Source organism: Ovis canadensis, chromosome 1, assembly GCF_042477335.2.
Source record: "Ovis canadensis isolate MfBH-ARS-UI-01 breed Bighorn chromosome 1, ARS-UI_OviCan_v2, whole genome shotgun sequence".
NCBI classification, from domain to species: Eukaryota; Metazoa; Chordata; class Mammalia; order Artiodactyla; family Bovidae; genus Ovis; species Ovis canadensis.
In genome coordinates, this window is record NC_091245.1 from 100,989,265 (window position 1) to 101,016,375 (window position 27,111).

The 27,111-nt window shown below is 40.1% G+C and overlaps 1 protein-coding gene across 3 annotated transcripts in view; it reads right to left on the reverse strand.

Annotated features, from left to right (window-relative positions):
* OTUD7B (OTU deubiquitinase 7B) overlaps positions 1 to 27,111 on the reverse strand; it is a 153,490-nt gene that overhangs the window by 14,679 nt on the left and 111,700 nt on the right. For 2 of the 3 annotated variants that reach the window (XM_069573969.1, XM_069573959.1), the window contains exons 2-6: positions 10,206 to 10,355; positions 6,152 to 6,340; positions 4,046 to 4,273; positions 2,581 to 2,682; positions 247 to 374 (exon numbers count right to left, since the gene is read on the reverse strand). In XM_069573969.1, coding sequence (XP_069430070.1) covers positions 247 to 374; positions 2,581 to 2,682; positions 4,046 to 4,273; positions 6,152 to 6,340; positions 10,206 to 10,290 — 732 coding nt within the window. In that variant the 5' untranslated portion in view covers positions 10,291 to 10,355. The remainder of the gene's footprint in view (positions 1 to 246; positions 375 to 2,580; positions 2,683 to 4,045; positions 4,274 to 6,151; positions 6,341 to 10,205; positions 10,356 to 27,111) is intronic. The other variant, XM_069573978.1, reaches the window with a different exon arrangement.

Sequence of the window (27,111 nt, forward strand, 5' to 3'; positions counted from 1 at the left end):
TACTGAGTGCCTCATCAGGAGAAGCACAGCATTAGATACCTCCTCGACAGGTCCCACTTCCCCACACCAGTTCTCATAACTCTATCAGAAGGCATGTACCCTCTGGTGGTATCTGAATATCAATAGGATTGTTAAGAGTAACACTGGCCTAAGAGCACCTAAGTAGGAGACATCTCCTACAGGAGGCACTGAGCAGTCCCTTACGTAACTCTGGGAAACAAGGTGCTCCCACCCGGGCTTCCTCACCTCTTTATTCTGCTGAGTTTGCTGCCACCTCCAGCGCCGTTTTAATGCTTCCTTCTCTGCTCCCTTATCCATCAGTGCATACAAAGCTTTCCGCAACACCAAGTCTCGATCGTGGAAACCCCACATCCCTATGGCAAGAAAACATAATGGTTAAGACACCTTTTGTATTGCTTCCCTGGTGGCTCAGTTGGTAAAGAGTCTGCCTGCAACGTGGGAGACCTGGGTTCAATCCCTGAGTCAGGAAGATCCCCTGGAGAACGAAATGGCAACTCACTCCAGTATTCTTGCCTGGAGAATTCCATGCACAGAAGAGCCTGGTGGGCTACAGTCCATGTGGTCACAAAGAGTCAGACACGATTGAGTGACTAACACTTTCACTTTCAAGACACCTTACCTTGACTCAACTCCACTTAATTACGATACACAGATTCTGGCATGAAGGATATCAGGCCTGAAGCCCAGGTTCAAAGAAACTCCTGCTGTAACTCAGCAGAAAGGTAATCAGGAAAGAAAAGACGTTCCTACTATAGAGGCTCAGAAACTTTTGACAGCCTAAAAGCAGAGGATAGACCATAGCCTACAAACTCCTGACAAGAAGACTTTTTAAAGTCTTTATTGAACTCGTTACAACATTGCTTCAGTTTTGTTTGTTTTTTTGGCCATGATACATGTAGGATCTTAGCTCCCCAACCAGGGATCAAACCTGCACCCCCTGCATTGGGAGGGGAAGTCTTTAACCACTGGGCAAACAGGAAGAACCAGAAAGCCTTTACTCTTGATACCAAGTCTAACAAATTAAAATACAGAGTAGGAATTCGCTGGCAGTCCAGTGGGTAAGACCTCCATATTTTCACTGCCCCACACTCTCACTGCTGAGAGCCTGGGTTCAATTCCTTGATGGGGAACTAAAATCCTATAAGCCACATGGCTCAGACAATTTTTTTAAAAAGCTAAAAAATAAATAAAACACAGAGTAGCAGCAGACAAGATGGGTCTGACACATTCAGAATCAAAGCTTGAGGAAGGGTTGGAAAATGGGGACATTTTTTTAAAAAACTAAGGAGAAAATGGCACCCCACTCCAGTACTCTTGGGGTCGCACAGAGTCGGACACGACTGAAGTGACTTAGCAGCAGCAAGGCAAATAATACACTGAATTTTAAATAGGCATATCAATTTAAAGTAAACAAGTCAATAATTACGTAGTATCTTTGTATGGTGACAGACGGTAACTAGACTTAACACAGTGATTATTTTGAAATGTATAGAAATATTTGAATCACCACACTGTGTGCCAGGATATAACAGCATTATAGGTCAATTATACTTCAAAACCAAACTCACAGAAAAAGACATCAGATTTGTGGTTACCAAGGGCAGGGGGTAGGAGCAGGGAGAACTGGATGAAGGTAGTTAAAAGGTACAACATTCCATATATACAAGACTAAGACTACTGAGCTCTTAGGATGTAATGTACAACATGATACATGTAATTAACACTGCTGTACATTATACATGAAAGTTAAGACAGTAAATCCTAAAAGTTATCATCATGAGGAAAAAATAATTCTTTTTCTATTTCTTTAATTTTGTATGAGATGATGGATGTTCACTAAATTTACTGTAATCATCTCACAATGTATGCAGGTCAAATCACTATACTGTATATCTTAAAACTTATACAGTGCTGTATGTCAATTATATCAATACAACTGGAAGTGAAAAAAAAAGAAAGAAAAAGAAAAATACATTATTCCAGATTAGACATACACAATCTAGAGGGCTGGGATGGGGTGGCAGGTGGGAGGGAGGTTCAAGAGAAAGGAGACATACATATATACCTATGGCTGATTCATGTTGATGTATGGCAGAAACCAATACAATACTGTAAAGCAATTATCCTCTAAGTAAAAATGAAAACTAAAAGGTACATTAAATAAAGGTTCATTAAAAAATAATATTAAAATAAACAAGTCTCATATGGGTCTGATGAAAACATATCTTTTTTATATACCAAAAGAATGAATTTAAAGTAGAATTATATACATACACAAACAGTATACTACTTGCTTTCTGCTGTTTATCACTTTTAAGGGTTAATTCTCAGAGTGAGACTTGTGCTAAATCCCGTGCTCTCCATACAATTTCTCAACAAGAGTGAACAACCAGGACAGGGCTCTCTTTTATCTTCTCCTGCACCAGCACACACACATACATACACCTTGCTCTGAGCCATCACTTCTAAGATCAAGGTTGGTTGGCTCAAGTCCTTCACATGCGATTTAACTATTGCTTCCTTTCTGTGAGGGAATGAAGGGCCAGTCTCATGACTCACCAAGAGAGGCTGCGTGCAAGAGGCAGTTTCCATCTCCAGTAGTTGCCAAAGGAAGGAGCCTTTGACAGGTGGGGTCCACACTCACCCACCAGTTCAAACGCCCTACAGAAACATGAGGAAAGGGAGATGAGCAGATTATACATAAAGCTCTCTACTTTTTTACTTCTAATACAAGACTCCAAGCTTGCCTCTTCTAGAAAGCCTACCTAGAATCAAACCACCACTCTATTACTCTGTGTATCTTCTTCACTTATATCTGGTTCATTAAAATTTGGGGAGTATAATTGGTTAGATTAGAGGTTCTTACGTGGGGCCAATTTTGTCCCCTGAGGGACATATGGCAACATCCTGAAATATGTTTGGTTGTCCCAAATGGTGAGGGGGATGTTACTGGCATCGAGTAAGTAGAGGCCAGGAAGGCTGCTAAACACAACACACAAGGCAGCTCATACAACAAAGAATAATCTGATCTTAGATGTCAATAGTGCTAAGACTGAACAACTCTGGGATGGATGATGAGGCCAAGGTCATAGACTGCAATAAAGATTGGCACAAATCGATCATCAGTAAAAAGAAAATCAACCCAACACATATACTCAAAGTGTCATGCAAGTGTCATCTGCATATATGACAGTAAGCATGTCAGCATGCATATGGTATGATTTTAAAGACATGAGCAATAAAATAAAATACTGAAAACACCTAAGAAAAAGAGTCTCAGTTCTGTAGTCATCCTACAGTTGCCAACCTGTTACTTATATAAAGAAAATATTGTATGAATGATGCTTAACAATGTTCAATTACTGAAAAGTCTACTGAAAGAAAAACTGGCCTATAACCATACCAGACAAATGACTAACTACTTAAAAATTATAAATAGATGTGCATGATTAGTATGGAAGGGTACAAAATGAAAAATAAGAGTTTCCTTTCCATGCCCCCAACTCCCATCCCCCAGACCCTCCATGGGAGTTAATACCCGACTAGGTTTCCCAGAAATCCCAGCTGCCTCATCCATTATACCAACTAATTTTAACAATAATTTAAGACAAACATAATTGTAAAGGTAAATAAATCTTTGGGGAAAGGTTTATATAAATAAATGTGACTTAGTTAATCACCACTGTGTATCATCTACAACACTGGTTCTTTCTGTTCGCAAGGTGCTCCAGAGCCAATTATAATTCACTTGTATTTTTATGTATTGATTTTTAGGTATTGATTCCTAGGCCTTTCACATGTGTATCTGGTTTCCCTTCCATCAAACAGGAAATTTCCGGAGCCAAGTGTCCTGTTTGTGTCCTTTCTTTAACTTGAAGACGCGCCTAGCTCAGTACACATCTCTGACTGACCACTGAGTTTGACTGCCATCAATCAGATCACAGGCTTAGACTGGAAGCTGCTGGTCAAGCCCAGCCCCTCGGCAGAGGGGTGGAGGAGCACCGGGAAGGAAGCACTCACTGACCTGCCTGCTCCAAGGCAACCAGCATGGACTGCTCGATGAGGTCTCTCTCTATGAAGCTGCGAAAGTCTTCATTGTACACAGTGAGATCTGGAAGCTGGAAGGCACAGATGGGCATTTCCAGGGGGTGCTCACTGCTCCCCCCACCCCCACCATTGGAGGAGACATGGGACCGGGCCAGGGAAACAATGCTGGAGCTGGCGTGGGAGATGCCCCTAGACAGGCGTTTTTCTGCAATGAGAAATGGAGTCACCTTAGAACAGACAAAACCCACTCAAGAACTTTCCACTCATGTGGTGATGGTTACCTCTTGACAAGGTTTCCACTCAGGGAAAAACTGTAAGTCTAACTGGCTACCAAATTTCACGACCCTCTTTCTCATGCCAAATATAATTGTGAAATATACAAAGTGGCATTTTCTCAGGCACTCACATTAGCACCAAATATACAGTCCTCTTTCTACCCTTTTTGGAATTTGCCTGAACTTCTTCTTCCCATGACACTGTCTTCTTCCACTTCCATTTCACAACATAATAGGGACCTATTCATTCGGCAACTTGGTCATTGTTTGGTGAGAGGAAGACGGAATAAGGGAAACAGAATTCCATTTGGCTATCAACAGACTGAGTCAAATAATCTTGCTGATAAATCTCAGAGAATGTAGAAAAAGGATTTCCATTATAGAAAACTAATGACATATGTATACTTATAGCTGATTCACATTGTACAGCAAAACCCAACACAACATTGTAAAGCAATTATCCTCCAACTAAAAATAAATGAAAAAAATTTTCAAATAAACAAATAAAATTTATTTTTAAAATTAAATAATTTTTTTAAAAAGAAAATTAATGAAAAATCTTACACATTCAGGAACTTTCTTATCTACCATCAATAACATTTATTTACACTATTTACTACAACTTTTCTTGATATATTCATCAGGAATTTATGGTATAGTCAATTCTTACTTAACAGAGGAAGGCAGTAACATAAACAGTGCCCCCCAAATTATTTAACTTGTTTTGAATACATGGCACTTATAATTCTCCAGCAGATATTCCATTGTGATCGTAACCTGCTCAGAAGAGTATTACAATTCATTTGCATGGCCTAAGTTATATAGAGACTATCAAAAGACCTAAAAATCATATTGAGTAGCAGATTCTAATCCAATATTTACCAGGGATGTTGCACAAAGTAAGTGAGGAGTCAGTCTAACGCTATTCTATAGTGATGTTGTTTTTTAAGCTCTTTTTTAAGGTGTTTTAAAAGCACCACATGCCCATGTAAAAAATAAAAAATACTACCAAAAGGTTTAAAGTGTTAAAAAGAAATCTCCCTGTCATTCAAAAGTCCTGATCCCTTCCCTAAAGGGGACTTTCTGTATCCTTGTACAATTTTTTTATGCACATAGAATTACACATAGCTTTTATAATAATTTTTAAAACATAAACAGTTCTGCATCTTACCTTTCTCAATAGAGTAAAGAGATTTTTCTAAACAAGTTCCATCACGTTCTACTTAATTCTTTCTAATGGCTGCAAAGTATTCCACGATATGGATGATTACCATTTATTTAACCACTCCTTTACTAATGGGTATTAAAAGTTGTTTTCAAGCTTTAACTTTCAAGCTTTACACTACATGTCTTTGTGTCTACTTATGAATTATGTATGCATTTATTTAAAAGGATACACACACATACACATGATAAAATCTTCCTAGAAACAAAATTGCTGAGATAGTATATATGCATTTTAAAAATTTGACAGATAGTAATAAATATTAACAAAATGCCCTCCCCAAAAGGGTAGGTGATAGTGATCCTTTGAATTCTTTCTGTGTATTTTATCTTGACAATGAGATTGCTACCCTTCTTCTCTCTCTCTCATAGTATCTGAAGAAGGCTTTTAATCTGGACAGTACTCCAGATACAAACAATGAGGGGTTCCAGCAGCTGGAGGACTGAGTTCACCTCTGATCATCTGACTGGGGAGGTGGGAGAAGAAAGGAATCATTTCCAAAGGATCACGAAATTCTCTGGTTAGCAGCTGTCTCCCTTCCTTTTTATTCCATATAGAGAAACAGCCCTCAGTACCCCAATACCTTGAACGATGTCATCCTGCCGCTGTAGGATGGGCCGGGGAGGACGAGTAGACTCTCGATCAGAAAACCCTTTCTCGGGGGTCCTGGAGCCACCACTCCCTTCACTAAAGGGTGGGGGCAGGTTCCCAGCATGGACCTGACGTAGCTGCTCGAAATCACTGAGGGCAGCACTCACATCCCAATTCTTTCCTGTCAGGATACAAAACAAAAAGTGAATTGGGTGCTGAGAGTACAGGAAAATTGAGGAAAGACACAGAACCATCATTCTAAGCATCTTACGAAAACTAGCAAGTATATATTCATGTACACTCCGGTCCTCCTTTTCCTTCCCCTACTCTAATTTCCTTCAACACACTTCAGACTGGAATACCACAACTTTTTTATTTACTTGCTGTTTGTTTCCTAAGAAAGCTCCATGAGCACAGAACATTGATCTCTCTCTCAATGAAAAGGCCCTTGGAGACCTAGTAATGTCATTTTACAGAAAAGGAAGTCTTAAGAAGTAGAGTTATTTGCCCAAAGTCACAGCTAGTTTGCACCAGGGCCTCAGCAGGACACAAGCCCAAGTCTCCTAGTTCTACGATCCAGAGAGTTCTGAGTCTAGATGTGCTCTGGGGTGTCCTAAGTCACCTGAAGTTGTACACAAAGTTATAGGTATGTGCATTTTTCTAAAGAAAGAGCTGATAGCTGCCATCAGGCTATCCAAGGGAATTGTTAATTCCCCTCAAACTTAAGAATCATTACTCTTTTTCCATTGAAAGTTAACTCTGGTTGTAAAGAACAAATTATAGAGGGGAGGGACTGTCAGTAGACTAAAATGATAGGTCTGTTACCACAGACTTTTTAAATTGCTTTCTCCAGTTAAACTAGCCAATAAACAACATGTTGCATAACTGTTCACACTTCTTTCTGCTCTATTTCATTCGTCACCACCTTAATTCAATTCCTGTATCACCTAGTGCCCACCTCCAATCTATTCTGAAGGATCCCATGAGATTAGTCTTTCTATAGAACAATTCTGATCGTTTTAGTTCCATAATCAAATTTTTTTTAGTGGCATACACCACTGCCTATGGAATAAAGCTTAGGCTCTTTTGTTTGACATTCAAGGCTTTCTATGACCTGGCCTACTTCTCTAATCTTTCCTCTGTGCTTCAAGTTCCCTGGCTATGAAAGTGGAGATGATTCCACATAGAGCTGTTATGAAGATTAAATTAATTGAAAGCACTTAAAACAATGCTTGGCACACAGAAAGCATTATACTGGTATTTACTGCCATTGCTGTTACGCTTCTTGTTGTCATTCTAATTCTCCAGTTAAGCCGTATTAATCACCCATGCTGGATGAATTTACTTCTGAACTATCAGATTCACCATTTGCTCCAACTCCTTTTGCTCACTCTGCATCAGTCATACTGGCCTCTTTCCTGGTCCCAGAAACTTGCTAAGCCTGCTCCCACTTACAGCCTTTCACCAACTATTCCCACTGTCTACAAGGCTCTATCTCCATTATATCTACACAGTCAATTCCTTCAGGTATTTGCTCAAATGTCACACTCTTAATAAATTAATAAGGCCTACCCTGACTACCCAATTAAAAATCACAACCTGCCTCACCATTCCCAACCATTTTTCATAGCACCTAACACTTTATAATATAGTACTTTACAATTTACTTGGTTATCATGTTTACTGACTCTTATTCTAGAATGTAAAGGCAGAGATTTTTGTTTGTTTTGTTTAAGCATCTAGAACTTGGCACATAATAGATACTCAATAAATATCTGTTGAAGAATGGAGGACTTTTGTCCTGCACCAATGAATGAATAAATGATCTGTCTTGAGCACCAGATCATTATTTCCAACTGCCTGCTAAACTGCTTAAAACCAAGTCCTCCCAACAGTCAATATGACTAAAACTGAATGTCCATCTTCTTCCCTCCTAAAGCTTACTTCTTCTCCTTCTTCTATATTCCCTGAATCAGGAATGGCATCTCAATCCCTCCAGGCCAGAAACTATAGTCATTTTAGCTCTTCACCATTCCTCAGACCCTACTTTTCCTCTTCCCTCACTATTCAATTCTCAGGGTTGTTTGTACCCCTAAAATCTCTCTCAAATCTATTCTTTCTTGTCCATTTTTATCATCTCTGCCCCAATTCAAGTCCTCATATTGTCACCCGGTCTTTGGTCTCCTGGGAGGTGGCTCTCTGGTCTCTTTACTGCTAGTCCCTACCCCCTATAAATTGTTCTTTACACTATAACCAGAGTTAACTTTCAAAGGAAAACATGAGAGACAAGAAGAGACAGAAAATGAGGATCAGGTCCTTTGGTTCCCTTTCTAAATTACATCTTAAACCCACCCACTTCTCACTTTGTTGTAGTCCAAGTCACCATCACCACTCACCTGAACTATGACAATATTTTTAACTGACTTTACCACTTCATTTCTGGCCACCTTCCAGTCAGCTCCATTATCTTTAATCAGTATCCTGTACAAAAACTTAAATCCAGTCATTTCACTCCCCTGATTAAAATTCTTCACCAGCTTCCCACTGAACATACACGGAAATGCACAACCCTAACCACAGCCTACAAAGGCTCTCTGTATTCTGCTTCCCACTTATCTCACCAGCTACCTACCACTTTCCTGTACTACTCTTCCTAGCTCAATCACTATCAGTGCCAAACTCTCTCACTTTAGGGTCCCTGTATAAGCTACTTTGTCTTGCTATTTCTATGCACCCTTTTGAGTTCAGTTCACATGTCACTTCTTCAGAAAAAGGCTTTCTGCACTCTATATCTAAATTAGGTTTCTCTCTCAAACTTCCACAGCACCCTCAACTTTTCTTTCAACCCTCAACTTTTTTTTCATAGCATGAATGTGTGTGTACATGGATGTGTGTGCAACAGAAAGAGAGACAGCATGCAAACACTAACTTGTAACATACTTAAGAGCCCAACTCTGAAACCAGATCACATAGGTTCAAACTCTCCTTCACTTCTTGGACCTCAGGTTTTTAAAAACTGAAATACTGGAAAAATAAAACCTATTTTGCAGAATGGTTGTGAGAATAAAATATTTCAAGTAGCTCACACATCCTAAACGCATAGAAGTGTTCAACACATACTACAAGTGGAAGAGAAGGCATATAAGTTGAATCTAGAAGTATGACAATTTCAGGAGAATAATGAATGAAGGGACACTGCAGACTTACGAGACAATTTAATATGATCAGGAAAAGGTGACAAGTCAGACCTGGCTGGAGCACAGGCACTGTGGCAAACAGTAGTAGGAGACGAAACTGCAAATGTAAATTAAGGGCAAAGCCATTTAAACCCTGATCTTCCATTTCCAAATCAACACTAGTCTCACAGGTAGCTAAGTATATGTCAAACTGCCACACCTTACTAAGGACTGACAATCTAAAAAATTACCTGTGTATACTAAGAACTGGCCCATCCCCCAAAATGTTTACCTAACTGTGTCATTATGTATTTTCATCATCAAAAAGCATCTGTTAACTATGACTCCAAACAAAGAATCCTGCTGACATGATGCCAAGCCTAAATGATCTTAAAATTTAGAATATTCACACTTCCGTGTATATAGAGATATAAGTAAACAAAAGCAGCAAAACGAAAACATTAAATTAATCCACTCTATACAGAATGATCCATATAAGTTAGGAAAGGAAAGAAAAAAACAAACATGGATGATCCCAAATATGAAAATCCAAGTCATTAATATATAAAAAGGAAGTCTTACAGACCTAAAATTATGCTTTTAGTGGACTAATCTCAAATTTCACTTGTATTACCTAAGCATAAGCTTTTGACAGTGGTGAAAAGCTACCCAAAAATTCAAGGTGAAAAAGGAATTTTGCATTTTAAAATTATGGGGGATCACACACAAAATAGATTATTAGAAGTAACTTAAATGTAAGACCTACCATACACAAAGTATCTTTCTGATCACCTTACATTCCAAATTATCCTAACAATAAATATCATGTTTTACTTTCTCTCTTCTCATTCTCCCCCAAAGACTCCTTACCTTCCAGAAGATCTCGGGCCAATCCTGGTTCTGCTCCTGTGGAACGGACAAAATCCGACAGGACAGCATCCATGTCCAGGGTCATGTGATCATTCAGTACTTTCAGGCAGCTGATGTAGGGAGGACATAGATCAAAAGTCAAGCCTCCACCTGAGGAGGAAATAAACACAGAAGGCCTAACTCACAGTGGAATTGGGATGATCACAGCCCAGTATCAGCAGCTTCCTAACCAAATGGGGAAACTATTCTAGATCATTCATTTCAACTGAATTTACTATAAGGAGTAATTTCCTAATTCCTTATTAACATTAATTGTTTTCCCTTTTATTACATAAGTTTCAGGTGCCCAGCAATATAGTTCAACATCTATAAACACTACAGTGATCACCATCACAAGCCTAGTTATCATCCATTCATTACATACAGTTCACTATTTCCCCTATATAATGCTCCTCCTCTGCCATTCTAGAGTATTCCATTTCTATTCCTCAGTTTGCTTGTGCACACTAATGGAAGGCAGCAGCGGACTCACATCCTGAAGAATTTCCCACCTGTGTTATCCCCTAACATAGCACCTGGTTTATTTCTTTCCAGGCACTCAATATACTTTGAAATTATTTTAATTAGTTGCTGTCTAGCCTCCTCCTCCAATACACAAGTTTCTTGAAAGTACAGAGCTTGTGTGTCTTATTCACTAACATATCCTCAGCACGTACCCCTTGGCGTAGTCCTTGGCACCCAGCCCTCAGTAAATATTTGCTGAATCAATGAATACTACACACTGAATAATTTTCGAGTTGACTAGTATTCTCATGCTAGCTGAGGAAATGGGAAGAGCAAACGGATATCTGAAACTACTCAAAATAAAGCACTCTGCAATTATGCAAAGCAGGGTAGAGATGCCAAGAGTTCCTAACAAAGGTCAATCTTTGTCCACTAACTTCATGAACCCAGGAAACATGCTTATCTCCAATCAAGACAAATGACTGCCAAATAAGTTCACCTGAAAAAGGTCTCTTCTTCAGACTTGACTTTGGCAGGAACTATGTCCCTGACCCGTCAGCCTGGCACCAATCCACATTCCTCTGAAATTAGCAGTCCCAGCTGAGAAAGCAATAACCAAGAGAAGAACAACTTCTCACCAAAATTTGCCGCTTCAGACAGGTTTACAGTTCTCTGCAGAAGAGGGCTTATTCATAAAGCCACCAGGCACATACCTGCCCCACCACACCCACCAATCCCCTGCTCTGGGGGAATGCCAAAAGTGGAGTTCCCAAGGGTAGCAGGGTGGCTCAGGTGACTGTCTCTCCAGAAACATCTCCTTCTAAACAACCTAAACGCTAAGGATGATTCTCAGGTACTTTCTCATCACACCTCCCCAGACCCCAAGACACAGCTTACTTATTGGTGTGATCAGATCCTAATTCTCCACATTCCATAGAAATAGTAAGGCAAAGAAACAGCAGTGATCTGTAGGTCATAAAACCAGTAGTCCACTAACTTAATAACTTCATGTAGGATTTTTTTTTTTTTTTTGAGAGGAAGAGACATGACAAAATAGAAAGTATTCTTTCTGGTTCTGTTCCAAGAGGCCAAGAAGTCCAGGAGTAGAAAGAAATGTTTAATTCATATCTGTAGCCCCAACATCTAGCTCAGAATCTACAATATTGTAGACAGTCAACAAATGCCTGATGAATAAATGATTAAATGACTAACTGAACTTCTGCATCAGCCACCACCAAACCAATCAATTCGAGGTTTAAAATTCAGATCAGAAAGTCAAGGGTACTTCACCTTTCACATCATCCCTCTATTTCTAATGGTCTGTCCCAGTCTCAATCCATCTCTCAAAGTTTGACAAACTCTCCTTTCTAAAGAGATGTTAACATACTGTCATTATTTCTACTACCCTCATATCATATGACTTTTACTTACACCTATATATATTAGCTAGGTGACTTTGGTCAAATTACTTACAGGTTCTCAGTTGCCTCTTGTATATCCTAGACTTGGATTTGATGACTTCTAAGATCATTTCCAGGTTTAAAAAAATAACTTCAGTTCCCTAAAGCTTCATAAATTATGATCCTTACATTCTCTTTTGCTCTGCTTATTATCAATGTCTAATTTACTTCCATTTCAATATCACAACTGTCAGAAAAGTCTACCAATACATAAAGAACTTTTGGCCGTGAAAAGAAGCAAAGCGAAAAGCAAAGGAGAAAAGGAAAGATACACCCATTTGAATGTAGACTTCCAAATAACAAGGAGAGATAAGAAAGCCTTCTTCAGTGATCAGTGCAAAGAAATAGAGGAAAACAATAGAATCGGAAAGACTAGAGATCTCTTCAAGAAAATCAGAGATACCAAGGGAACATTTCATGCAAAGATGGGCTCAATAAAGGACAGAAATGGTATGGACCTAACAGAAGAAGAAGATATTAAGAAGAGGTGGCAAGAACACACAGAAGAACTATACAAAAAGAGCTTCACAACCCAGATAATCACGATGGTATGATCACTCACCTAAAGCCAGACATCCTGGAATGTGAAGTCAAGTGGGCCTTAGGAAGCATCACTATGAACAAAGCTAGTGGAGGTGATGGAATTCCAGTTGAGCTATTTCAAATCCTAAAAGATGATGCTGTAAAAGTGCTGCACTCAAGATGCCAGCAAATTTGGAAAACTCAGCAGTGACCACAGGACTGGAAAAGGTCAGTTTTCATTCCAATCCCAAAGAAAGGTAATGCCAAAGAATGCTCAAACTACCACACAATTGCACTCATCTCACACGCTAGTAACGTAATGCTCAAAATTCTCCAAGCCAGGCTTCAACAATACATGAACCGTGAACTTCCAGATGTTCAAGCTGGTTTTAGAAAAGGCAGAGGAACCAGAGATCAAATTGCCAACATCTGCTGGATCATCAAAAAAGCAAGAGAGTTCCAGAAAAATATCTATTTCTACTTTACTGATTATGCCAAAGCCTTTGACTCTGTGGATTACAATAAACTGGAAAATTCTGAAGGAGATGGGAATACCAGACCACCTGACCTGCCTCTTGAGAAACGTGAATGCAGGTCAGGAAGCAACAGTTAGAACTGGACATGGAACAATAGACTGGTTCCAAATAGGTCAAGGCTGTATATTGTCACCCTGCTTATTTAACTTATATGCAGGGTACATCATGAGCAATGCTGGGCTGGACGAAGCACAAGCTGGAATCAAAGTTGCCGGAAGAAATATCAGTAACCTCAGATATGCAGATGACACCACCCTTGTGGCAGAAAATGAAGAAGAACTAAAGAGCCTCTTGATGAAAGTGAAAGAGAGTAAAAAAATTGGCTTAAAGCTCAACATTCAGAAAACTAAGGTCATGGCATCCAGTCCCATCACTTCATGGCAAGTAGATGGGGAAACAATGGAAACAGTGAGAAATTTTATTTTGGGGGGCTCCAAAATCACTGTAGATGGTGATTACAACCATGAAATTAATAAACGCTTACTCCTTGGAAGAAAAGTTATGACCAACCTAGACAGCATATTAAAAAGCAGAGACATTACTTTGCCAACAAAGGTCCATCTAGTCAAGGCTATGGTTTTTCCAGTAGTCATGTATGGATGTGAGAGATGGACTATAAAGAAAGCTGAGTGCAGAAGAATTGATGCTTTTGAACTGCAGTATTGGAGAAGACTCTTCAGAGTCCCTTGGACTGCAAGGAGATCCAAACAGTCCATCATAAAGGAAATCAGTCCTGGGTGTTCATTGGAAGGAATGATGTAAAGCTGAAACTCCAATACTTTGGCCACCTGATGCGAAGAGCTGACTCATTTGAAAAGACCCTGATGCTGGGAACGATTGAAGGGAGGAGAAGAAGGGGACGACAGAGGATGAGATGGTTGGATGGCATCACTCACTCAATGGACATGAGTTGGGGTAAACTTCGGGAGGTGGTGACCGACAGGGAGGCCTGGGGTGCTGCAGTCCATGGGGTAACAAAGAGTCAGATTATGACTGAGCGACTGAACTGAACCTCAAATTCAAAATGCTAAGTTATTAAATAAATTAGTTCCTTAGATAAAATGCTTAAGAACTGAATTACTTCAAAATTCACAGGTGAATGAGTGGTTTCCCCCTCTTCTAATACAGACAAGATTCTTTCCTCAAGCCCATTTTAGGCACCATCAGGTCACAGGAGATGGTAGCAGTCCAAATAACTTAAAACACATAAATAATCCAAAACCAAGAGCATACCTGCAAAATGAATTTCAACTTTATCTCTTAAAAAAAAGAAGTAAAGGAACTAGGTAAAGCCACTTTCATAACTTTCTGAAACAATGTAGGAAATACACAACAGGCACACAGATGGTGGTGGTGGTTTAGTCACTAAGTCGTGTTCGACTCTCGCAATCCTATGGACAGTAGCCTGCCAGGCTTCTCTGCTCATAGGATTCTCCAGGCAAGAATACCGGAGTGAGATGCTATTTCCTTAACAATCAACAAAAAGGTGCTCAGCAGAAGAGTGAAGCTGATTAAGCCACAGGTTCACAGGCCATTTCCAAGCCAGCCAGCAGCTTCTGAGTGAAAGCAGCCAATGAAAACCATCAACATCACGGCATCTTAGACCTCACATGCCAACACAGTAGGTCATTCTTTTCCAAACAGTTTTTAAAAATAATTTCAAGGTCCAACATTATCTAGAATGACTTGCTCAAAGATTCAAAGCACTAAACCAAACTTTTTGGTGGCACATTCTTACATTTGATGTCTCCAAGGTGCATGCCATGGACTCCACCCTCACCCTACCCAACAGGTGAGGACTGCAGCCTTTTTTTCACCACTACCAACACCTGGCTTGAGCTTCTCCAATTCCAAATGGGACTATCCAAATGGGACTTCTCAAATTCCAAATGGGACTAGGTGATGACGAAGACCCACGGTCCTTGGCTCTTGGAAGGAGAGTCTTAGAAGACTCACAGGAAGGGAAAAAAGAAAACACTGGCTTTCAAACTTTCAAATGAAACAGAAGAGGCACTCAAATATTTGTTGACTGAATGTGTTTCGACAAATCTAAATCAGAGTCAAATCCTCCAGTCTTCCAATCAGAGAGACTTTGTGTGCTCGTGAGTGCTCAGTCACTCAGTCATGTCCAACTCTTTATGACCCCATGGTCTGTAGCCCGCCAGGTTCCTCTGTCCATGGAATTTTTCTGGCAAGACTACTGGAGCAGGTTGCCATCTCCTACTCCAGGGAATCTTCCTGACCCAAAGATCGAACCTGCACCTCTTGCATCTCCTGCATTGGCAGGCAGATTCTTTACCACTGTGCCACCTGCAAAGCCAATTCTTGGATGAATCTCCCATAATTTTAAAATCACTGATCTGGACTGGTAAGCAACTCTTCTAACTTTTCAAGTTAGTGGAGAAATCACTAACATTTACTACAAGCTACAGGAAGTTTTTAAGTTGAAACATGAAGTTGAACTTCTTCAGCAAAAAGGGACTGAAGCAATAATTTAATCCAATATCAGCCTCCATGCAAGAATCCTTCTACTGCATCTCTGACAGATAAATCATCCATTCTCCACAAGAATACAAGTTCTGATGGAGACTCATTTCTTTGCTATAGTGTCCACTGTATTGTTGGACAGCTCAAATTGTTAGAAAATGCTTTTCTTAACTAAATCACCAGCCCTCCTCTTTAGCATAATGGTACTTGATCTCTTCTCCAGAATAGTAAAATCTATTTCCAGGAATGATGGAATTTTCATGGAAAATGATTATATAAAGCATTTCTTTCCATAAAAATTTGTGGTAGGTCAACACTGCAATGTTATCATGAGCCAACCAGTGGCCTCTTTTTTTTCTTTTACAAAGTTCTTCCTTATATCAGTACTTGCCATTACCTGTATTCATGCATAAATGTTTATGCTGACCCTATATTACAAACTCTGCAAGTAGAATAAATGAAGACACGTACCTTGTTCAAAGTTCACTTCTGCTACTATCTTTGCTTCTTATCCCTACTTCCACTTCCATGCTCTCCTGAAGTGAGGATAGTAATCAAGAAAATAAGTCAGGGCTTCCCTCGTGGTCTAGTGGTTAAGAATTTGTCTGTCAGTGCAGAGGACATGGGTTTAATCCCTGATCTGGGAAGATCCCACATGCTCTGGAGCAACTAGGCTTGTGTGCCACAACTACTGAGCCCAAACTCTAGAGTCCGTAAGCCGCAACTACTGAAGCCTGTGCTTTGCAACCAGAGAAGTCACCGCAATGAGAAGCTCATGCAACAAAACCGGACAGTAGCCCCAACTTGACACAACTAGAAGAGAGAAGCCTGCATGTAGCTAAAAATAAATAATTTAAAAAGAATAACAAGTTAATATTAAGCACTTTCAAAAACACTTCTTATTCATTAACAATGAAACTCCTGCAGCAGGCTTATTATTCCCAGTTTACACAGAAAGGCATAAGGCTTGAAAAGTCAGGTGGGTTACCCAAAATCTGAACCCAGACATTTTGAACACATGCTCTCTCCACTGTACCATACTGCTTCCAAGTGTGTCTGCTAAGTCACTTCAGTCGTGTCTGACTGTGACCCTACAGGCTCTAGCCCACCAAGCTCTTCTCTCCATGGGATTTTCCAGGCAAGAACACTGGAGTGGGTTACCATTTCCTCCTCCAGGGGATCTTCCTGACCCAGGGATCGAACCCTTGTCTCTTGTGTCTCCTGCATTGGCAAGTGGGTTCTTTACCACTAGTGCCACCTCTAGGGACAGTCATTACTGGTTCCCAGAACTGCACTGATTTTCAGGCATTTAATTCTTTCACCACAGGAAAGGGCTGTGCCCATCTCTCATGTTTATTAATGACTCATGACTCTGCCTTATATTTTCCTCAGTTCAAATCCTATCACCTTCCTGAACAATTTCAACACCCACCTGCACAATCTATCCAACATTTCTGTCTAAAGTTTCATAAACTCATCAAATGCCAAGACCTTCATCTACCTCAGCAACTCAGCCCCACCATGCCCTGAAACTGTTCTACCTCTAAATCTTCAACTCCCAACATCTTACTCTGGCTACAACCTCATCTCTCTCCAGCTGTTTCTCTCTACTACTAAACTTGCTGTCTCACCTCAGGACATCTTTGCCTCAAGACTCAGCCATCCAATTCTTTAACCATCTTATTCATTAATTCAACAAAAATTAATGGAGTACCTACTCTGGGCTAGGCACTATGGTCAGGATTAGGAACATAACCATGAACTAGACATAATCTCTATCTTCACAAAGCTTCTAGTATAGAGGAAAAAACACAAAATTTCACAAACAACTGTAATTATAATAGGGGAAAACACTGGGGGAGAGGCATTATAGCATATGGGGAATCAAGAAAAGCTTTCCCAAGGAAGTGATATTATATCTAAGAACTGAAAAATAAGTAGGAACTGGAGACAAATTGGGAAAGAAAGAATGCTCTGAGCAGAGGAAACATATCAATGTTCTGTGGCAAGGAGGCACAGAGAGGTGAAAATGGTGAAAAATGAGGACAAAGGGGCAGCCCAGTGAACCCTACTGAAGACTGAGATCTTATGACTATCCTAAAAGTAAGGAGAAGCCTTTGAAGAGTTATAGGCAGGAACAGGACAGAATCAGATTTAAAATATTAAAAGATCACTCCAGTTGCAGTGGGAAGAATACTTTACAAGGAGCACAAGTGTATTTAGGGAGAACTGTTTAGAAAACTATGGTAAAATGAGATGACAGTGAGCTAGACTAGGATGAGAGCAGAGAAGACGTGAAAAATGGTTAGATTCCACTTTGTCTTTTCTTGCCTATCTAAACATATACATAATGAGTGATCACTTTATTCTCCTGTAAAAACCTAGTTCTCTTATCCTTTGATCTGCCCAATCTGGACAGATCTCACATTCAGCTTCTCCACTACTAAACAAGGCTATTGTACAAGACAAGATTCCACAATAATACAGAGTAATATGACTACACATATATCACGTTCTGTCTCATTCCTTTCAATGAGACACTGCTGTCTTTTGCTTGACTTGAGTACCTAACCAGTCTTCTCGGCTACTATCTTATCCCTTCACCACTCTCCCTGAGCCTCCCACCAAATCCTTATCACCTCCCTTATTCCTAGTAGATGACCTTTCCTCCGACTTCACAGAAAAAATTATGAAACAAAGCAAGGGGTGTTCCTTCAGATTTTCCTCCTGCTTTATCTGCTGGCTGTTATTCTCGTCTTCCCTGCAAAACTCTTTGAATTAGACTACACTCACTGATGGTACTTTCTCACCTGATAGTCAGTCCTCGACCAACTAAAACTGGCTTCAATAGAAAGACAAGGACACCATTGTCTTATACAGAAGACCATCACCATCCTCCTTACTGCTTATCTAAAGTGTCTCTTTGTGGCATTTGAGACACACGGACCACTCTTCCTGCCTCTCTCGTTCTGTGCCTTGGTCACCTTTGTGAATTTTTCTTTCTGTGCCTGCACAAAAGGTTAGTTCACTCACAGTTCTAACCGCAAGCCTTCCACTTTCTCATTTTATATCATCCCCTTGAAGAACTTCATTCATGCCCCTGAGCACCCAAATGTCGATGACTTAAAAGGCATCTGCTGTCCCCAACTCCTTCCAACTCAACCAGGAATCCCACAGGCACTTCAGACTCAGCACTATCCCTCCACCTGTTCAAACTATTTTTCTTCCAGAATTGCCTTTTCTAGCAAGTAGCACCATCATCCCTGCTATCACTTAAGTCACAGGCCTGGGAGCCACCCTGGACTCTCTTGCCTTATCCTCACAAATCGTTCTTTACTAAAGTTTAGGAATTTTAAAGAATTCTCAGATCCAGCCAACATCTTCTACAGACTACATCTCTTTTATCTTCTCTCAGGTGTTCAAAACCTGAACCACAGGAAATAGCTTCCTAATTTCTCCCTCTTCCTTCCTCCAGGCATTTTTCACAGTGGTTGCTTGTAGAGGCTGATCAATCTAAAATGCAAACATGATAGTATTATATCCCACTGCTCAATGGATCCTCAGTGACTAAAGCTTAATATCCAAATTCCTACTCAAGACAAACAAGGCCCTTCATGATCCAGCTTTACCTAATCCTCCGGCCTTATCTACAACCCACCTTTCCCCTCCTTGTACTTGATAGTTCCGCAAGTATACTACATGCTTCAAATTTCAGTTCCTTTGTGAACGTTGTTCCTTCTGGCTCCTGGTCTAGCAGGTGAATTCCTATTTCTTCTTTAAGGCTACCGTAAGTACTACCTCATCTGCAAAACCTTCCCTGGCTTCCCAAGTTAAAGTGCCCACTTCCTCCTTGGTGTTTCATCTTGTACTCTCCCTCTAGCACATTATACTGCACGGTACTTGTCTTTATTTACATGTCTGTCTCCCCACTAAACCATGAGCAACCTGAGGGCAGGAATCTTGTCTTGTTCATCCTGTATTCCTAGCATCCAAGCACCTGGTAAGTATTTAGTTTTCATTCAGATAAACTGAATTCTCTTTGGACGGTATCCCACTACACACAGCCCACCTCCCCTCACCCAGTATTGACAATAACCAGATAATCAGTGTTATAAACAGGCATCTCCAAGTGTTCACCATGTTGTAAACAGTGGGCATCTCAAATATATTTGCTTAAGATTGTTATATGATCTTATTCGCAACAGATTTCTCTCCCTGAACGTTCTTTCAGTTCAGTTCAGTCCAGTCACTCAGTTGTGTCCGACTCTTTACGACCCCATGAATCGCAGCATGCCAGGCCTCACTGTCCATCACCAACTCCCGGAGTTCACTCAAACTCATGTCCATCCAGTCGGTGATGCCATCCAGCCAATTTCATCCTCTGTCATCCCCTTCTCCTCCTGCCCCCTATCCCTCCCAGCATCAGAGTCTTTTCCAGTGAGCCAACTCTTCACAGGAGGTGACCAAAGTACTGGAGTTTCAGTTTTAGCATCAGTCATTCCAATGAACACCCAGGACCGATCTCCTTTAGGATAGACTGGTTGGATCTCCTTGCAGTCCAAGGGACTCTCAAGAGTCTTCTCCAACACCACAGTTCAAAAGCATCAATTCTTCAGCGTTCAGCTTTCTTCACAGTCCAACTTTCACATCCATACATGACCACTGGGAAAACCACAGCCTTGACTAGACGGACCTTTGTTGGCAAGTTGTTTAGCTCAGACTAATACTAAAATCAGTCTTCATGATGAGTGCCCAACTGTTTATTAACGGAGAAAAGTGACTCAAAATTAAATACTAACTGATATTTAACATAGCTATAGATAATACATAGCTGTAGATAATAGTTATGTTAAAATGCGAAAAAAATAAAGAAAATGCGTGCAAAACTACTGACCCTACATTCTCTCATCTAAAATATCCCCCAAAGTGTCCATATTCTCACACTATACCCACTCTCCCGGTCCACTGATGCATTACAGCTGTGTCTGAGTTCCCTCCAACTCCTCCCCAAACTCACTGGAAAACCACAACATTCAAAACCATCAAGAATTTTCAAAGGTCAGTGACTCCTCCATGTCTGTGATGTCAGTTCCAAGGAATCCAGACAAGGAGAAAGAGAAAGGACAGAAACCCTTAGAATTTCACACAATTGTTGACTAGGTGGGTGGGAGAGATGAAAGACTATCTTGGCAGATTGTTTTTAGTTAATATGTGCCCTTCCAAGTGAAAAAAAAAAAAAATACTACTTTCTTAGAAAAAAAAGAAAGATTTGACTAAATTCCATACTAAAAAGATCTATGTACCACTAAATGTTATCGTGTTAGTCACTCAGTCAAGTCTGTTTGCAACTCCATGGACTATAAATCACCAGGCTTCTCTGTCCATGGAATTCTCCAGGTAAGAATACTGGAGTGGGTAGTCCCTTCCTTCTCCAGGGGATCTTCCCGACCCAGGGACCAAACCTGCATCCCTTATGTTTCCTGCACTAGCAGGCGGTTCTTTGCCCTCTGAGCCACTAGGGAAGCCTGATGTATCACTAAATGATATAATCCACCTTAAAAAGTGGTAGGACCAGGATTTTTATCAGTCCAGCCAATTTGACTCCCAAGTACTAAACTCCACTTAGTCCAGGGAGGAAGACTGAGGAAACATGGGCAGTCTGCCACGTGCAAGTCCACCCTCACTGCCTCAACTCCTTTCACCTCCACCTGGAGAGACAGAATAAGCTCTGGATTCAGACAGATCTAGGCTCGAATCCCTTATCTACTACTAACAGCTGTGCAATCATGGGTAAGCAATATTACTGTTTAGCGCCTCTGTTCCTTCATGTATAAACTGGGGCAATTACCTACACTTCAGACTTCCGGTTAGGATTAAATAATGTAAGATATAAAAAGCTTTTAGGACAGTGCCTAGTGTTCAGTAAGTCCTCAAAACATGTCAGTTGCCTTCTTTGCACCTAACCCCCTCCCACAAGCTCTGCCTCACTCCGCTGGTGTCCAACACAGCCTTTGTCTCTCCTTTAGAAGCTCCCTCTACTCCTGCAAACAAACCCCCCAGTGCTACAACCATTTCTTAGCACAGTCTTAACACATACACACAGTACCTGTTCTATCACTCCCATTCCAGTGTCTTTCAAGTCCTCAAGAAAATGTCATAAAGAGATTCCCTTAGTTGTATCTTCTCCCAGATAGTCCCTCAAAAAAAAAACAGCAGAAACAAAAAAGTCTGTCCTCTCCTAGAGGTACATACCTAGCTCACTGTGTGTGTGCTCGGCCTCTCAATGGCGTTCAACTCTTTCGAACCCCATGGACTATAGGCTGCCAGGCTCCTCTGTCCATGGAATTTTCCAGGCAAGAATTCTAGAGTGGGTTGCCATTTCCTCCTCCAGAGGATCTTCCCAACCTAAGGATCGAACCCGTGTCTATTGCGTCTCCTGCATTGGCAGGAGAATTAAATAGTTCATTTATTCCCACATCTCCAGGAACAGCAATTTCCCACATATTGACCAAAATTTTCATGCCTTAATCTACCAACCCTACCTCCCCACCCTTAACCCTTACTACCCTACTTATTCCAGATGTCTATTTTCTCCCCCAAAAACAAACTTAAGAGGAAAAAACTGAATCCGATCATATAATTTACCACTCCCAAAACAATTCATCAGTATACTATAGGCTACTGTGGAAACACACCAGTAAAGATTCAAGAATTGGACCTCTAGCTTTATCATTACCACTGGTATGTGTCAGAACAAGATTTAACTATTTTTTTTCCCTAAAGTTTCTAGTTTTGTTTTTTTTTTTTAATCAGGCTACAAACAGAAAAATGAATTCCTAAAGGACAAATCCCATCAACAGCCAAATGCTAATATACAAATGAGGGAGAAGCTCACACAGAACTCCTTATGAACTGGCATTTGTCTATTCAGTGCTACTGATAAAAGGCTCCCTGGGTTATAGTTATTTGGGAAATTTAACAATTTAGAAGGCTTGTACAATGGAAGTGACCTTTGGAAAAATAAGGTCAGAGAGAGTCACAAAGAAAGTCTATTATTATATTATTGGCACAACAAGAGTAACTTGAATAGAAACAGAAACCACGTTAGTGTTTACTTTTTTAGATCCAGACCAGTATGCCTATTTGCCCACACAATGGTTTTTTTTTTTTCCCCCCTTTCAGCTAGGGTCAAGGGTAGTCCAGGTTCAACTCCCAATAGGTTCAACTTTTAGAAGAATAACCTGTAAAACAAACAAACAAAGTTCTACGAGCCCTTAAAAATATTCTGATTACTGAACTTCTGACATGAGAGAAAAATAAATATTATCAAACCACACAGGCTAGTTTAATAACAAAACACACCATCTCTCTAGAATCAACCCTCAAATATTCAGTAGTTGACAACCTTCTCTCCCTTTATTGATTCCTAACTAATGGCCATTTCACTGTCAAGTACCGAACTTCCATTTAAGGGAAGAAATAGCAGAAGGAAAAAAAAATTACAATGACTATCCCACGTGTGATTAGTTACCCACAGGAAATTAATTCACTTTGTATATTTCTTCTGATAAATTAACTTCCTTCACCATACGATTACTAATTTTTATACAAGCCTCAAACAACTGGAAAAAGAAATTTGTCTATTTTAAATTATATAATTCAGTTCAAAGAAAGATACTTTTATCACTATTATTTTTTTAATTCTTCAAATGCAGGTCTACAGTACCACCTTTCCTGGCTATATCTAAACCTCATTTGAACTCCCATAGGTACAGTGTGTGAAACGCTCACTAGCACTTGCTGATACCATATACCACCTTGTCATATTAGTTGGCCTTCCTGACACTTATATCACCAATCTGACTATCAGTCATTCACTCAAAATTTATCAAGCTGGGTCCACCATAGCCTGAGGATACAAAGGGTGAAGCCACAGTCCTACCTTCAAGGGACTCCAGTCTGCTGTGAGAAATCTAAACATGTTTCTAGTGCCCAGTGGGCTAAGAAGTATAAGAAGCAACTAGTTTACCTGGATGGGTTAGGGAAGTTTCTCAAACTGAGGCTTTAGGATGGGTAAGAGCTCATGAGACTGAAAGACAAGATGCATTCTAGGTAGGACTAAGATCCTTGAGGTTGGCACCTTTATTTTGTACTTTAAAAAATTCTGAACAGGCCTAATAAACTGCCTGGCACATAGCAGATGCCTAACAAACATTTGTGGTTCTAAATTATTCATGCTAGTACATGTGTGTGGATAATCGAGAGCTAATCTATACCTAAAAAAATACCTAAAATAGTCTTCTGAATTATTAAATGTCATCATTCAACAGATAGATATGTATAATTAAGGTCTATAGGAATAAATGTATTTGTACAGCTGTCTGTTCACTAAGAATAGCTTCTCTTTTGCTGTAATTTGTTTTAAAAGCACTTTCACAAATATGGCCTCATTTAATAAAAATTTTAAAAATTAAATACCCATTGAGACTTCTATCCCCTATTTTCTGATGGAAAACACACACACAGCTTACAAAGCTTAAGTGATACCCAGATAGCAAGGAGCTTGGACCTACATATTCTGAATTTGAATACAACACAGGGTTCATATCAGTTCTCCAGAGATTTATGGCACAGTCAAATTAGTCTAGCCATGCAAAGTCCACAGGTTGGAAAGCTCTTGAATATTTCGCTGTTAACTACTATCCACATTCACCCACACCGTCCACTAGCCACCACAACCCTCTCCACCCCTGACCAAGCCTGCCAACACATACATATTCCTATTTCCAGGTTACAGGTAAGAAGCAGAAACTCCAACCCAGGGTATCTTGAGCATTATTTGGGTCCCTTTCATTTGTATTCAAGTGTGTGCTAAGTCACTTCAGCTGTGTTCGATTCTTTGTGACCCCATGGACTGTAGCCTGCCAGGCTCCTCTGTCCACGGGATTTTCCAGGGACAAATACTGGAGTGGGTTGCTATTTCCTTCTCCAGGGGATCTTCCCAACCGAGGAATCAAACCTGCAGCTCTTATGTCTCCTGCATTGGCAGGTAGGTTCTTGACCACTAGTGCCTCCTAGGTTGTACCTTTTGTGGTAATAATTGCTCTTTTAAAAGCAAGCAAGCCTCTTATATTTATGCACATAAAATCAATTATGAGCATATAACACAATCTGACAAGTCTATCGACCTGGGAATATAGGTTATACACTTCTATTATTTACATAATCAACATTTCACATTCAGCTCTTATGTGGAACAGGCTGGTGGTAAGGGAGCAAAAGCCAGTCTATTTTCTTTATTTGGCCCTTTAGAATTATGGACTTTAGAACCAGCATATCTGAGATCATTTCACTTCATACCCTCAAGTGACAGATGAGAACACTGAGAACCAAGTGAGTGAGATTTAGTGACTTGCCCAAAGCTAACCAGTGAGAAAACAGTGTGTAGAACCTAAGCTGGTTAACTCCCATTCCAGAAATCTTCACTTGACTTCACATATACTGATAATTTTCAATTCTCCATGTGATCCACTTTGTGGATTTATCTATGAAAATTTCCTCTTCTCCTGCCACCCAGCTAAATCTCTTACTTATACAGATGTATATCAAAGAAAAAAATGTGTACCTGGGAAATTTAGTTACTTAAGCAAACCATATTTAAAAAAGGAAGTCATCCATCTATAAAGAAAATCACAAAGACACAATCAAACTAAATCATTTTTGTTTTGCTCAACAACACTAAAAATATAAACTGGATTTGAGATACTGTATTCTTCTAGACTTATATCCCTTAAGTCTGAAGTTTTATAAAATTATGCATGACATACACAGAGATTTTTTTCTTTTCTATTGATAGTATGACACTATGCTTCTCGTACATTATTAAGATATCATAGCAATAATTAAACTTTGAATGGAATAAAACACAGAATCAAGAGAGAAAGCACAAACCTTTAACATATTACTTCTCTTTGTCCAAAAATGTAAAATGCCTGCAAATGTCAAAGCAAAAACTTTCCTTGCATTCACAGTTATTTTTGAGAAAGCTACACTGCTTCGTCCTCTTAGGAAGGGCCATGATCAGCACAGTAGCACCGAGAGTCACACAGTTCTCCCCTAACGAAAGCCTTAACCTCCTGACTCAGCCATTCAGTAAGCACTTATTAAAGGACCCACGCAACGCCAGGCAGTCTGCTGAGTGAAGAGGACACAACATGCATCAACTGAAAGTGAAAGTCGCTCACTCGCGTCCGACTCTTTGTGACCCCGTGGACTATACAGCCCATGGAATTCTCCAGGCCAGAATACTGGAGTGGTCACTCTTTCCCTTCTCAAGGAGATCTTCCCAACCCAGGGATCGAACCCAGGTCTCCCACATTGCAGGTGGATTCTTTATCAGCTGAGCCACAAGGGAAGCCCAGGAATACAGGAGTGGGTAGCCTATCCCTTCTCCAGTGGATCTTCCCAACCCAGGAATCGAACCAGGATCTCCTGCACTGCAGGCAGATTCTTTACCAACTGAGGTATGAGACAGTATCCCTGCTTTCTAGATGTTCATCTAATGGGCTGGTTCCACAGAAAACACCAGCTGGGTATCAGCTAAATTCCTTTATTGGACAAAGATTTACCAAGGGACAGGGACAAAAGACAGAAAAAGATGAAAAGGAAATTTTGAAAAGTAAGTAGTCTTTTCAAAATTTACTGAATAACTTATTTTGGATTATAAAAATCACATGTTCTTCTCCAAAAATAAGAGTCATCAGAAGTTGACTGCAAAGGCTTTTGATGATAGCAGCTAACCAAATATTTTGGTCAATGACACTGTTTCCTCAGTCTTCCTACACTGGGAGGCCAGGCAGATACTACCCTGGACAGACCAATATAATTTTGTTATTTATTATAAGGTCCATAATGTAGGAATGTGGTTGATCTTACCAACAAACTGGGATGAACTGTTTCCTGTGTAGACAGATGCTTCCAGTAAAACGTACTATAAGCCTCTAACAGATAATAAATCCTGCTTAATTTTCTTGCCACTACAGAGGACAGCAAAGCAGTATAAGGCAACCCTTCACAATGACATAGCACTAGGCCAAATTTTCAGGGTGACAAGTCTCTGCTTTTCCTTCTCCCTACCACAAAAAGTACAAAAGGTATCAATTAGTACACAAATCATGTGGCAAACATCCCATTGTCCTCTGAGTTTTTCTCCTTGAAATTAATCACGGAAACTAACCCCTGTAAGAATGAATCCTATTTATTACTAATTCATAATATTAGTACTGGCGGTGGTGGAGATAACAACCGCTAGCTTTGCAGTTCACAATACATTTTTCAAATATATTGTCTTATTTACTGAAAAAAATGAAGAGAGGATAAAAGGAAACATCATAGGCA